This window comes from Piliocolobus tephrosceles, chromosome 2 (assembly GCF_002776525.5).
Source record: "Piliocolobus tephrosceles isolate RC106 chromosome 2, ASM277652v3, whole genome shotgun sequence".
In the NCBI taxonomy this organism is placed as follows: Eukaryota; Metazoa; Chordata; class Mammalia; order Primates; family Cercopithecidae; genus Piliocolobus; species Piliocolobus tephrosceles.
Genome location: NC_045435.1, coordinates 151,613,349 through 151,627,230, shown reverse-complemented (window position 1 = coordinate 151,627,230; position 13,882 = coordinate 151,613,349). Strand labels below are relative to the sequence as shown.

At 40.5% G+C, this 13,882-nt stretch overlaps 1 protein-coding gene and 1 pseudogene across 6 annotated transcripts in view; one reads left to right on the top strand and one right to left on the bottom strand.

The window, feature by feature from the left end:
• The window catches only part of OXNAD1 (oxidoreductase NAD binding domain containing 1), a 63,457-nt gene that overhangs the window by 11,023 nt on the left and 38,552 nt on the right, over nucleotides 1-13,882 (top strand). For all 6 annotated transcript variants that reach the window (XR_002730698.2, XM_023207356.2, XM_023207355.1 and 3 more), the window contains one exon: nucleotides 13,346-13,452. Coding sequence is in view for 5 of the 6 variants with exons in the window: in XM_023207356.2 (XP_023063124.1) it covers nucleotides 13,346-13,452 (107 nt within the window). In the remaining variant the exon portion in view is untranslated. The remainder of the gene's footprint in view (nucleotides 1-13,345; nucleotides 13,453-13,882) is intronic.
• Nucleotides 286-1,253, bottom strand: LOC111539497 (annotated as a pseudogene).

Below are 13,882 nucleotides of genomic sequence, written 5' to 3'. Positions count from 1 at the left end.
ACGTGCCTTTGTTCTTTCATGTTATGACCGAATCATATCATTTATTCACTAAATTTTAACTTTAATTTGGAAAATTATCAACTAATAAAACTGTTTCTCTTCAGCACAACTCTCTAGTTTTTCTAAAAATGAGCATTATAAGAACAGGATACAGTTCATAACATTAGAGCACTCTCATAGTTCCTTAAGATCAGAACTTTATACAGGAAAAAGTTCCCTTTATATAAAGTTTGATTTGGCTGGAAAAAGCTTACAAAACAGTCATAGCTTTAAAGCCTTTTTACGCTATATCATAGTGACATCCTCTGTTGTAAAACGGTTTTTTATCATCTGACATTTTCTTCAGATAGCCAGTTTTCCTGCTTTGGCTGTCTTATAAGAGCTTCCAAAGACTTCAGTCTACCTATAGTTTATTGTTTGTAGGTCAAGAAGAGTTATCTTCTAATGTAGCTTAGAGATTTTCTGCCAAAAATGTTCTTTATTTGTGTCTTGTCTGCAGTAGGAATGTTCAATTTGTGTTCGAACGCAGTGGCTCATGTCTGTAATCCTAGCACTTTGGGTGGCTGAAACAGGAGGATCACTTGAGACCAGGAGTTCAAGACCAGCCTGGGCAACATAGCAAGACCCAGTCTCTACAAAAAGTTACCAATTAGCTGGACATGGTGGTATGCATATAGTCCTGGCTACTCAGGAGGCTGAGGCAGGAGGATCACTTGAGCCCAGGAGTTCAAGGTCACTAACGTGAGCTATGATGGTACTACTGTACTCTAGCCTGTGTGGCAGAGCAAGATCCTGTCTCTTTAAAAAAAGAAAAGAAAAGAATGTTCCATGGTTTACATCCTTATATAAGGAATCTTCAATGTCTGTGTCTTCCATTTCCCTGGTTTCTTTTTGGGCACATATAAAAGAATTAACTACAGGTTTAGAAAACTGGTAATAATAGATTATTTATTTGTGTTTAATTCTTCAACTGTTTGATTAATTGTGCTAAATAAGAATGAATTATCCTGTGCTGACCTGATTTTCATGGAATATTTGTAAAGTTTGGATTAGCAAGATAATTGGTAGTTACTTCAAGCACTTCTTGGGTTTCCAAAGACTGTTGAATACCTTCTGAATTTGAAGTTATCAAAGTAATAGTTGTAGAATTTAGATATTCAAAAGATGTGTGAAAACCACCTATTTTAGTTAACTGATGTTTCCAAGATAGATTCTGGTTTCCTAGTTAATCTTGTTTGACTAAAAGTTAACATGTATTTTGACTTGAACCTGGGAGGCAGAGGTTTCAGTGAGCCAAGATTGCGCTACTGCACTCCAGCCTGGGCAACAGAGTAAGACTCTGTCTCAAAAAGAAAAGAGTTAACATGTATTTTGTATACTTATTGGTTTTGGAAGCTGGTGACTTTACCAAGGCAGATGAATCAAGTAATTGCATGTTCAGGGAGCACATCTGTGTTAACTATATTTTTCTTTGCGTCATTTAATACAAGTGATTTTTCTGATTTGGCTTTTAGGCATACTTTTTTCTCATCTTCCAATTTTTTCTTCTGGGTTTTTTGTTTGTTTGTTTGTTTTTTAAGAAGGGTCTTTTCCTTGATTGTCTTCAGGCAAAGGAAAAAGTTGTTGGAAATGTACTTTGTTTTAAATATCAAATCCCCCGTCTGATGTCAAGAGAGTCAGGAGTGAAATGGTCACTGCATAGTGACTGGTATTTACTAGAAACCCATCAATCTTGCTTTCTATTTTTTTTTTTTTAAACCACTTTTCAAGTGTTTCTTTGTCATTTAGAGGAAATGGGTCTTTATTTTTTTTTGTCCCTGGCGATTCATAGAGTAAATCGCTGTCCTATATAGCTGAGTGTCACTTGTATGAAGTCCTGGGAGACCTGGGGTCAGCAAGAGGTGCAAGGCGGCCCTTCTTCCATTTCAGAATTTTATAGGACAAAATTATTGGGACTTTTAGGGGCTAATTTTGAGCCAAGTTTAGGTAAACTCCAAAGAAAGTTAATGCAAACTCTTTAGAATTTTAGTGCCCACAAGTCAGAAAATTACAAATCCAATCGTGGTACTACCTTTCAGGAATTTTTTAGTTGCATCTCTTCTCCTCTTCTGTTTCTCTTTCCTTTCCTTTTTTTTTTTTTTTTTTTTTTTTTTTGAAACAGAGTCTTGCTCTTGTTGCCCAGGCTAAAGTGCGATGGCGCGATCTTGGCTCCTGAGTTCAAGTGATTTTCCTGCCTCAGCCTCCCCAGAAGCTGGGATTACAGGTACCTGCCACCATGCCCCGCTAATTTTTTTTTTTTTTTGTATTTTTAGTAGAGACAGGGTTTCACTGTGTTGGCCAGGCTTGTCTCAAACTCCTGACCTCGTGATCCGCCCACCTCAGCCTCCCAAAGTGCTGAGATTACAGGCATGAGCCACCGCTTTCGGCCCTCCTCCTCTGTTTCTTTTTTTTTTTTTTTTTTGAGGTGGAGTCTCGCTCTGTCGCCCAGGCTGGAGTGCAGTGACGCAATCTCGGCTCACTGCAAGCTCCGCCTCCCGGGTTCACGCCATTCTCCTGCCTCAGCCTCCTGAGTAGCTGGGACTACAGGCGCCCGCCACTGCGCCCGGCTAATTTTTTGTATTTTTAATAGAGACGGGGTTTCACCGTGGTCTCGATCTCCTGACCTTGTGATTCGCCCGCCTCGGCCTCCCAAAGTGCTGGGATTACAGGCGTGAGCCACCGCGCCCAGCCTCCTCCTCTGTTTCTAATTTCCCTTCTCCCATACAGAATAAGAACTGCAAAGAGTTGGGAGGAACTGGAGAAAGCTAGATGATATCTGACTTTCTCGGCAGTATATGGCCTTTAGGGACTTGCCCCAATTTCCAGAGGGTGCTTCTAGCCGTAGAGTAGGGCCTGGACCTTGGACTGGTTGAAATGAATAGCACCTCAGGTTTGGCCATAACAGAACTGGATCAGCCTCTCATAGTCACGTCTTCCACTCTTACCTTTAATTTGTATAGTGAGTGTACTTTACACATGTTATTTGCTCTTCAACTGAAGTCCATGAGGTATCCTGAGGGTACGACATCATGTGGATTTTACAAAGAGGAAGCAGGGCCTAGGACATGTCTCTCAGTGGCGAAGGGAAGCTCCAGCTCAGAATTCCTAGGCTCAAGGACTGTGCTGCTACTCTTGGAGTCGACAGAAAATGGAATACTCACCCAGAAATGTTCTTTTGGTTTTGGGTATTGTATTTCCTCTGGAAAGCTTACTGAATGACCATTTATGATGTTTATGCTTCTTACTTGGAACTGTAACTGTAAGTAGTCTGAGATTGTGCTGATGGAGGAAACTGAACTCTGAATTGAATTACATTGGAATGTTTGTGTTTGAGTTTTATTCATTTTACTCTTAAGAATCAAAAGAATAATCAGTCTGAACCCTAGAAATGTCAAGGAGATAAGGGTAGAAATATTGTAATGCAGTAAGGATTGTTCAGGCAAGACACATTTTACTGGAGGGGTCATTCCGTGCTTGGCCTCTATAGACTGTTGGCCTACTGAGCAAGATATGCTCTGTTCATCAGTTTGTTGGGAGAGTTTGGCAGTGAAAGAATTTCTTAAATTACTAATTCTTACGCATTTGTTTGTTCATTTGGAAATGTGCCAGACCCTGGGCCAGATCCTGGGGTTACAGCATTGAAAATGATAGATAAGCTCCTGTCCTCAGATTTTAATGGGACTCAGATCAGAAGACTTTATGCACCTAATTATTTTGGAAAACTGTCTAATTCTTTTTCTATTGTACTAGTTTGCTTTTAGAAGCCTATGTCTTTTCCTACAGTATCTTATGTATATATTGCCTTTCTGTTTACAAAGCACCAGATTATACAACAGATTGTTACTTGATTCTTAACCATTCTGGGAGGGACATGTAGGGATTTTAATTTCTGTTTCACAGATGAGGGGATTAAGAGTCAAAGATTTATTTAGGATGACCCTGCTTTCCCATTTGCCTGAAATAGTCCTGGTTTATGCCCCTTGTTTCTGGTGTAATTATCAATAGCACTCACTTTCATTCCCAAAATTATCCTGTCTTGAATGATAAATTATATTGTCCTAAGTGTAAAGGACTTGTTCAAGGAACAAGGACTCAGTCCTGGAACTCAGATCTTTGATAATAGAATCAGCTTTCCTTTATGTTACAGCAGAATATGCACTCTGTTTAGACAGACAGGGTTTAATTGAGCAATGTGTTACTAGGCATGAGAAAGGAGGGAGATACTGATGGCAGAGTGGTTAGTTAATAAAGTCAAATGGCTGGGCCCCCGGGGCAGATGCCTTTGGGGACCCTACAGTTGCCGGTGCTGATTTTCCAGTGCTCATAATCTGCTTGTGGTCTTATAATCTGCTGAGGCTTGGGTTTGAATGGGATGGTCTGCTTAGCTGCAGAGTGGACTATGTCCCGAGGCTAACCTTTACAGTTCTCTGCTGGTCATCACCTATGTATTTCAAGGAGATTGCGGTAGAGTGGTCATCTTCAATTTGAGGTAGGGGGACATCTTTTCAACATGCAATGTTTCTCAACAGTTGTACCTGTAATTTGCTTTGGTTATTGGAGCTTGATGGTCAAAGAACCTTTTAAAGATTGTCCAGCCTGGGATGAGCAACTTGGCACTTCTGGCTTCACCACACCGTCAGCAGTGACAAAGCAGAGTGGATGGAGAGAAACCTCAGGCACTGACTGCCTGGAGGTAGTTGTAGGGGATATGGGGGACTGGACTACAGCTCTTAGAAAAACTCCTGAGGAAGTATAGTCTGATGGCCCTGGCAGCTGGCCTGTGGCCCCTGGGGGTATGTAACTAACTCTGCTTTGAGTTGAAGGCTACAAAGAAAGGGAGGCTCCTTGGGGAAAGGCCCAGTATAGCAGCTCTGTAATCATAGTATCTAGCACAGTGCTGGAGAAAAAAAGAGTTCTGTGTTGGCTGTGTTAAATTTGAAATGGAAATTGAACAGGCTATTGGACATGTGAGTTTAGAGTTTACTGCTGGAGATGAAAAGTTGAGGCCATGTAGAGAGTAAGGGAAGAGGACTCAGGACTCAGCCCAGGAATGTGTCAACAGGTACAGGCCAAGCAGAAGAGCAAGGGCCAGCAAAGGAGATGGAGAAGGAGTGGCCAGCCAGACAGGAAGGAAATCAGCAGTGTTCTTGGAGTCAGGGGGGAAAGTGTTTCAAGGAGAGAGGGGCCAACTGTGCTGGATTCTGTTGAGAGGTCATCACTGGATTTACCAAAGATGTTAGTGGGTGACCAGAATGACTGGCTTTAATACATTACTGAGGGTGAAAGCCTGATCAGATTGTGTTGAGGAGAGAATAGGAGATAAGAAAGTGAAGACAGGGCCATATGTAACTCTTGAAATTTTTTTTCTTTCTTTCTTTTTTTTTTTCTTCACTCTTTTTTTTTTTTTTTTTTGTACTTTAAGTTCTAGGGTACATGTGCACAATGTGCAGGTTTGTTGCATATGTATACATGTGCCATGTTGGTGTGCTGCACCCATTAATTCATCATTTACATTAGGTATATCTCCTAATGCTATCCCTCCCCCCTGCCCCCTTCCCACAATAGGACTCGGTGTATGATGTTCCCTTTCCTGTGTCCAGGTGATCTCATTGTTCAATTCCCACCTATGAGTGAGAACATGCGGTATTTGGTTTTCTGTTCTCGCGGTAGTTTGCTGAGAATGATGGTTTCCAGCTGCATCCATGTCCCTACAAAGGACACGAACTCATCCTTTTTTATGGCTGCATAGTATTCCATGGTGTATAAGTATTCCATGGTGTATATGTGCCACATTTTCTTAATCCAGTCTGTCACTGATGGACATTTGGGTTGATTCCAAGTCTTTGCTATTGTGAATAGTGCCGCAATAAACATATGTGTGCATGTGTCTTTATAGCAGCATGGCATAATCCTTTGGGTATATCCCCAGTAATGGGACGGCTGGGTCAAATGGTATTTCTAGTTCTCGATCCTTGAGGAATCGCCACTTTTTTCCACAATGGTTGAACTAGTTTACAGTCCCACCAACAGTGTAACAGTGTTCCTGTTTCTCCACATCCTCTCCAGCACCTGTTGTTTCCTGATTTTTTTAATGATCGCCATTCTAACTGGTGTGAGATGGTATCTCATTGTGGTTTTGATTTGCATTTCTCTGATGGCGAGTGATGATGAGCATTTTTTCATGTGTCTGTTGGCTGTATGAATGTCTTCTTTTGAGAAGTATCTATTCATATCCTTTGCCCACTTTTTGATGGGGTTGTTTTTTTCGTGTACATTTGATTGAGTTCTTTATAGGTTCTGGATATTAGCCCTTTGTCAGATGAGTAGATTGCAAAAATTTTCTCCCATTCTGTAGGTTGCCTGTTCACTCTGATGGTAGTTTCTTTTGCTGTGCAGAAGCTCTTTAGTTTAATTAGATCCCATTTGTCAATTTTGGCTTTTGTTGCTGTTGGCTTTTGGGGTTTTAGACATGAAGTCCTTGACCATGCCTATGTCCTGAATGGTATTACCTAGGTTTTCTTCTAGGGGTTTTATGGTATTAGGTCTAACATTTAAGTCTCGAATCCATCTTGAATTAATTTTCGTATAAGGAGTAAGGAAAGGATCCAGATTCAGCTTTCTACTTATGGCTAGCCAATTTTCTCAGCACCATTTATTAAATAGGGAGTCCTTTCCCCATTTCTTGTTTTTCTCAAAGGTTTGTCAAAGATCAGATGGCTGTAGATGTGTGGTATTATTTCTGAGGGCTCTGTTCTGTTCCATTGGTCTATATCTGTTTTGGTACCAGTACCATGCTGTTTTGGTTCCTGTAGCCTTGTAGTATAGTTTGAAGTCAGGTAGCGTGAAATGTTTTAATGTGAATGGGAGCAGAGAAATGAGGTGAAAGCTGGATTAAAGGAGAGGCTTGTTTTGTTTGTTGTTTTTTGAAAAGCCGCAAAGAACACAGGTGCCTTGATTTAAATCTGCTTTGCCTCTTACTGGCTCTGGGACCTCAGTTTTCTCATACGTAAAATGGGGATATAATAATATCGGCTTTCTAGAGTTATTGTGAAGACTGACTGAATGAATGTATGTAAAGTGCCTGATATATGCTAAGGATGTCTGTAAGTGTTTGCTGCTGTTGTTGTTGTTACATGTTACATGAGGTGGGAGATCCTAGAGCTCATGTGTGTTCTGGTGGAGAGGGTGGAGAGGGTGTGATGCAGGAGAAAGGATAGTTGCTGGAGGGGAGGCTTGAGAAGACAGAGAGGAGACCAGCCCAGGTGGACAGGTTAGCCTTTGGTAAGAGTAAAGTGAGTTTAGTTGTCATTCTAGGGCATAGTGTTAACCAGCATAAGCCATTTAAGAAGTTAAATTGTGTGATTGATGGAGAATTTTGTGTCTACCTTTGTTAGTAAATCACTTGAGTAAAATCTGCTTCTAGTCAGATTCCTACATACACATCAGATTGATACTCTACTACCATTTAAATAATGCTTCTGGGTCTTGGTGTCTTTATGTGTAAAATGACATATGATTCTTGATAGTGACTAAAGTTTCTTTCAATTCTGAAATTCTCTGAACCATACCTACATTTTTGTTTTAGGTCGTCTCTAGTCATGGCTTTGCCTAAACTTTTAAGCCAGAAAACAAATGAACAGGAGTAAACAGGGAAAGCTAGCCAGGTTTCCAAAGAAATACCTATTTCCTTTACAGAGACTTTTGCACTAGTGGTGACATCAAAATATCCTACATAAAACCAGCTTTTTAAATAAGTGTGATGAAATTTCCTTTTAGATGCTGACTCTGCCTAGACATTAAACATGTGTACTAGTAAAGTTGGCAAATGTGTTGTTATTTCACTGAACACTGGAAGAGCATAAATGTTGTTTTATGGAAAACTTCATTTCCTGCCATGTGTTTTAACTTAGGACGTGGATAGTTGAGGTTTCAGTTGTAAAGTCTTTTGATCTGTTAAGTATAAAAGCAAGTACAAATGATAAAAAATATATTTTCTCCACTATGTTTTGCCTATCCAATAAAAGAATAGCATATAACAAGGGCCACGATTACAGGTCCTAATTATATGAACTAGCTTTTGGAGTAAAATAAATATGTGGTCTTCGAAAAGATTTTGTTAATGTTTTTAATCCACATTGCTAGAAATCTATATAGTATACAGCATTTGTGTTAAGCAAAATAGTAAGAGGGAAGCATGTCTTTAAAAATAATGAATAGTGCAGGTGTTTTGTGTTCCAGATATAAATAAAACAGTTTTGTCCAGATTGTTAGGATAAATAGCAGTAGGTACATTACTGTTTGTATTTCAGGTTGAGTAACTCTAATGCAAACATCTGAAATCTGAAATGCTCCAAAATCCAAAACGTTTTGAGCACTGACGTGACGCTCAAAGGAAATGCTCATTGGAGCATTTTGGACGTCAGATTTTCACATTAGAGATGTTCAACCTGTAAGTATAATGCTAATATTCCAAAACTGAAAAAAAAATTGAAATTCTAAACACTTCTGGTCCAAGCATTTCAGATAAGGGATACTCAGCCCGTGATACCAATAATTGGTCATAGACACCATACAAATGAAAATATGGCTTAACAGAAAGTATAGCTTTTGTTTCCTTCCTCATTGAATTTTACATTTGGACATTGGGAAATGACTAATGCTTCCATTTCACATGGTCTAGCACTTGATCGTGATGCATTCTCCGCTATCTCAGCTGAAATTCTGCTTCATATCTAGTTTTGTTAAGGAATTTGACACATGCCAGTTAAGCTGTCAGAAATGAAATAATCTAGGTCTAGGCTATATTTTAACAGATTATTATATCGAAAGAAACAAATGAATGTTTATAAAATAAAATTTCTTTCTTTCTTCCTTTCCTTCTTTCTTTCTCTTTCTTTTTTGTTTTTTTGTTTTTTTTTTTTTGAGACAGGATCTCACTTGGCTCACTGCAGTCATGACCTCCAGGCTCAAGTGATCCTCCCACCTCAGCCTTCCGAGTTGCTGGTACTACAGGTGTGCCACCATGCCTAGCTAATTTTTTTTTTTTTTTCCATAGTGATGTAGGATTTTGCCATGTTGCCCAGGCTGGTCTCAAACTCCTGGGCTCAAGCTATCCGCCTGCCTCGGCCTCCCAAAATACTTTTGTAAATGTAAGAAAAGGGGAGTAATGAAGTAATAGAGACCTCTGATGATTCTCATTACTTGTCTTTGTAACAAGATACTTAAAAAATAATATGTGGCAAACAAAGGGAAATACCAGTTCTACTAAAGAAATCTCTGCTCTCCCTGACCTCTCACATACTTTTAAACATGAATTTGGATTTTCTGTAGTGTTCTCTTCCCCTATGCACCCAGCTTAAAAAAAAAATAGAAGTGCTCCTGAATTCCTACCAATCTTTGTTCTGGAAAACAATTTTAAGTGACTTTAAGTTCAAGTTTTTATTCATTCTGCAAATACTTACTGAGCCTTACTATGTGTTGGGCCCTGTGCTTCATCTAGGGAGTTGACTAATATGTGCTGGATATGGTCAGAAAGGCAAAAACATTATATTGGTAGAGTTGAGAGTGTGAAGAGAAGAGGGAGGACCTCAGGCAAGGGAATATTACTTGAGCAGGGCCTAGAAGGGTGAGCAGACGGTTAGCAGAACTGAGAGAGCTTGGAGCATGCTGAATTACCTAGGTAGGCTTTTAGGGAAGGGCAGGTGTTAGGTACCTTTGAGGACCAGCAGGTTGTGCAGTTTGGCTGAAAAACCACAAGCACAGTGAGCCAGGAGGAGTCCCAAGTTGGTATGAGTTAAACAAGACTTTTAGCTTTTTTTTTTTGGTAGTTGAGTGGTAGAGAGCCCTTTAAGGTTTTTAAGCCGGAGAGTAACTCAGTGAGGTTGGAACATTAGGAATATTTGCCTGTTGGCTGCTTTGAGAGACACAAGAAGGAGACCAAGGTAGTAGTTCAAGTGAGAAGAAAGAAATTCTCAGCTTAGGGTGATGGCAGGTAGGCAAGGGAAAGAAAAAACATGAGCTAAATTTATGGAATTTGGCTGTGTTAGGGACAGTATACTAGAAAGAGTCAAAGTTTGTGTGTGTTTGTATCAACTGAAAATGTAATTGACTGTGTTGAGTCCAAGATGCGTCCAGAATTGAATACCTGGTAATGGAAAGAAGCTGATTTTGCAAGGCCCTGTGAGGGCGGGTGCAGCCTTCTCTCTCTCTCTGCATACCCTGTTCCCCAGTTTTAGGCACCATGCTCAATAAAGCTTCGTGGAAGGAATGACTTGGGTGGATTTCGTTGTAGGGCCTAAATGAGTTTACCATTGGAGCAGAACCATCAGATGATTTAGAGAGGGTCAAGCTAACCTGGATTTGAATCCTGACTTGGCAATTTCTAGCTACGTGATCTTGAGCAAGTTACTGAATCTTTCAGTTTCCTCATCTGCAAGATGTAGCGATAACAACACTGTCTCTTGGGATATTATATGATTATTCACATCAACTGAATGAATGCACATAAAATATGTAACCTAGCATCTGGTATATACATGAGATAAATGATCCTCAGGCATTGGCCGTTGTTACTTATGGGGAGTGTTGATGTCAGCTTGTGATTGGCAGAAAAGTAATGATGAGTTGTCAGCAGAGGGTGGGAGGAGAGTAGTAGTCTGTGAGTCCTTGAGGGCCTCAACCTGGAGTGGCAGAGGGAGTAGGAGTGAGGCAGTTTAGGGAAAGCTCCTATGAGCTCCTACGAAAGAAGTGAGAGAAGGAATGGTAAAGGAGAAAGACCAGGTCAGTGATAACAGGAGGGGACCTGAAAAGTTCAATATCAGCTGTCCCAGACAAGGAGAATGAGTCAGTGTGGAAAGTACCAAATTCAGAGAGGTCAGGGAGGGTGAGAACTGAGACTGGACATTGAGTTTGGTTGTTCAGAAAGACCCTGACCAACTGTTAAAGAAGAAGCTGCAGGAGTGCAGAAGCTGGGTTACCTGTGGTTAAGGAAAGCATCAAGGAAAAAGGAAGATTCTGTGGGCTAAAGAAGAGCTGATTGTCTCAGTAGAGGAAGGGATGAAAGGCAAGGTTTCTAAAGACAGTATGGCTTTTAAGTTTGCACTGGTAAAAACATGTACAAGTCCACCACACCGCAGTTTCTTGTTGTCCAAGAGAGCAGTCTCTCTGAGATAGACGTTCAGTGCTCAATCTTTAAGGTCCTGGTGCAAAAGCATTGGTATGGTGGCATATATAGTTATAAATGAATAAAATGTAATATATAATGTAAACAAATACTAATTTAAGACAATGAAATACAGTCATGTGTTGCTTACTGACAGGGATGTTTTGATAAATGTGTCATTAGGTGATTGTCATTGTGCAGACATCATCGAGTGAACTTACACAAACCTAGAGGGGATAGCCTACTACACACTTAGGCTACGTGGTATAGCCTGTGGTTCCTAGGGGACAAACCTGTAAGCATGTGACTGTACTGAATATTTCAGGCGTTTGTAACACAATGATATTTGTGTGTCTAAACATAGAAAAATAGTAAAAATCTGGTATTATGGGATCGCCATTGTATATGTGCTTTGTCGTTGGTCAAAATGTTGTTGCCCAGCACATAACAGTTAATGAGTTCTGTGGGCAAGCAGCGTTGTAAGTACTTTCGTCAGTATTATCTCATTTAATCCTCCCAGCAACTCTATGAGGTGTAGGTGCTATTGTTCTCATTCTGTAGCCGAGGAGGGCTAGGTAACTTGCCCAGAGTCACACAGCTGGTAAGCGGTAGAGCCAGGACTAAATACCAGGCAGTCCAATACTGCAGAGCCCATTCTGTTAACAGCCATATTCTGCTGCTTGCTTTATTTTGTTGCTGAATTGCTTTGAATTGCAAATGGCATTAGATGTCATCTTTGTTGAAACAGGAATGTACTAAAGGGAGGAAAATTGAACATGAAGGAAAGGGCTGGTGGTTGCTGATGGAGCAGTGTTGCCGAGAGAGTAGGCAAGACTAGGACCAAGAGTGCAGGTAGAGGGTCAGTCATTGAACATTACCCCGCTTGAGTTTTAGGAGAGGAGGAAGAGAGGGTTGGCAAAAATATGGAGAAAGAAAGGTTAGGGATTTTGCAGGAGGGAGAGAAAGGTAGATAATACTAGAAGATACTTCGAGGTGGTGAGAGAGACCACCATCCGTCATGAGAATTATCCAGAGGATTTATGAAAACGGTCTCCACTAAGAGTTTGATGAGATTTAGTAGTCCTGTTAGAGTAGAGGGCCTGCATGAGCTAGCGTTAGGATGGGACATTCATTCACCCTGACAGACTTCCAGAGCACCCTTTGATGGAGCTGTGAAGGTCACACTTTCCAAGGAGAGGGCTATATTTTGGTTAGTTGCTGATTTGCTGCCACAAGTGGAGATGAACAGACATAGAAGGTTGAGGAAAGAGTCATGTTGTCTTTTTTCTTTGTGAAGATGTCCCAGGCTTACAGGGCAAAGAAACACAAAGCAGATGAAAGAATAAAGGAAATAGAGACATTTTGAATTTGAGGGGTGTTGAGCCATGAATGGCACATACCTGCATAGCTCCCGAGTCAGACCTATTCAAGGCTTTCCAGAAATCAGATACATAATGTAAAAGTAGTGCTTCTCAAATTATCTGTAGGGAAGGACTCTTTTTGTTGTTAAGGTTGTGAACTGTTTCCATTTTATAAAATATTGTATGATAAAAAATGAATTGGAAAATTAATTAAAAACAAAGACATGAAGAGTGCAAACCCAATTTGTTTTCTATTACTAGACTCAACAGGCACAAGATTGTTCTGTGAAATTGTTAAAGTTTCTAAGTGTCTGCTTTTGATTTCTGAAATTAGCTCTTCGTGGACTCCTTACACACCCAGAAGCAACAGTGGGCCTCACTTTGCCTCATACTGGTGGAGAATTTAATGGCAGCTCCCTGATAAGACCCTGGCTTGTTTACGGGGTGCCCGTTCCCTGAGCTCTCCCAGAGCGCCTGGCCCAGTGCACAGCACATTGTGGATACTCATCACTAAGTGCCCGTTAAATGATCCCTTGAATAGATGACTTTTGAATGAAGGATGAAATTAAATTAGTGTGATAGCAAGTCTCTCAAAAAGAAGTTAATTAAAATGTATTCACATGGTGGTAGGCTGAACTAAAGCAAAGTGTGTTTTACCTTGTTTGGCAATTTTCAAAAACCACATCTTCGTAGATTTCAAAAACCTTAGTTCCCAGGATGCCACCATTTGTCCCTTGTGCTGTGTACGCACTAACCTCAGCCACAGTTCATCTTTTGGTTTTAGATTGTGTCAGCAGCTAAGGTGTGTGGAGCTGCCAGTGAGTCACCGTCAGTGAAGAGCCTCCGCTTGCTCGTTGCTGATCAAGACTTTTCCTTTAAAGCTGGCCAGTGGTAAGTGACTGTTCTGTGTTCCAAGTGTGTATGTTTAAGAAGGTGCCATCAGATAGAAGGGATTATTTTTTCTTCTGGAAAAGACTTCTTTGGCTAGCCATTCCCTTGAGGAAGACGAGTTCTAAATCATATCTCCTCAAGGTGAGTCTTGGTTGGCGCAGAAGATCTGATTCCTTTCCTGGCCTCAGAGCCCACTTGGGTTTTGAGCCCATGGCTCCTTCAGTCATATATGAAAATTGCTGTCTTGAGTTTTCCACATTGAAATAAAGCTAGTTCTGGCCCGTGGAACTGACAGCTCTGATAATTAACACTCTTCAGGAATGGCTGCTAACAGATTGCACTTCAGTAATCTAATCTCCTTGAGTTACATGTTGCAGGAGATTTCATAGGTTTTTAAAAGGTCTTCTTTGTGTCCAATGCAGAGTAAACA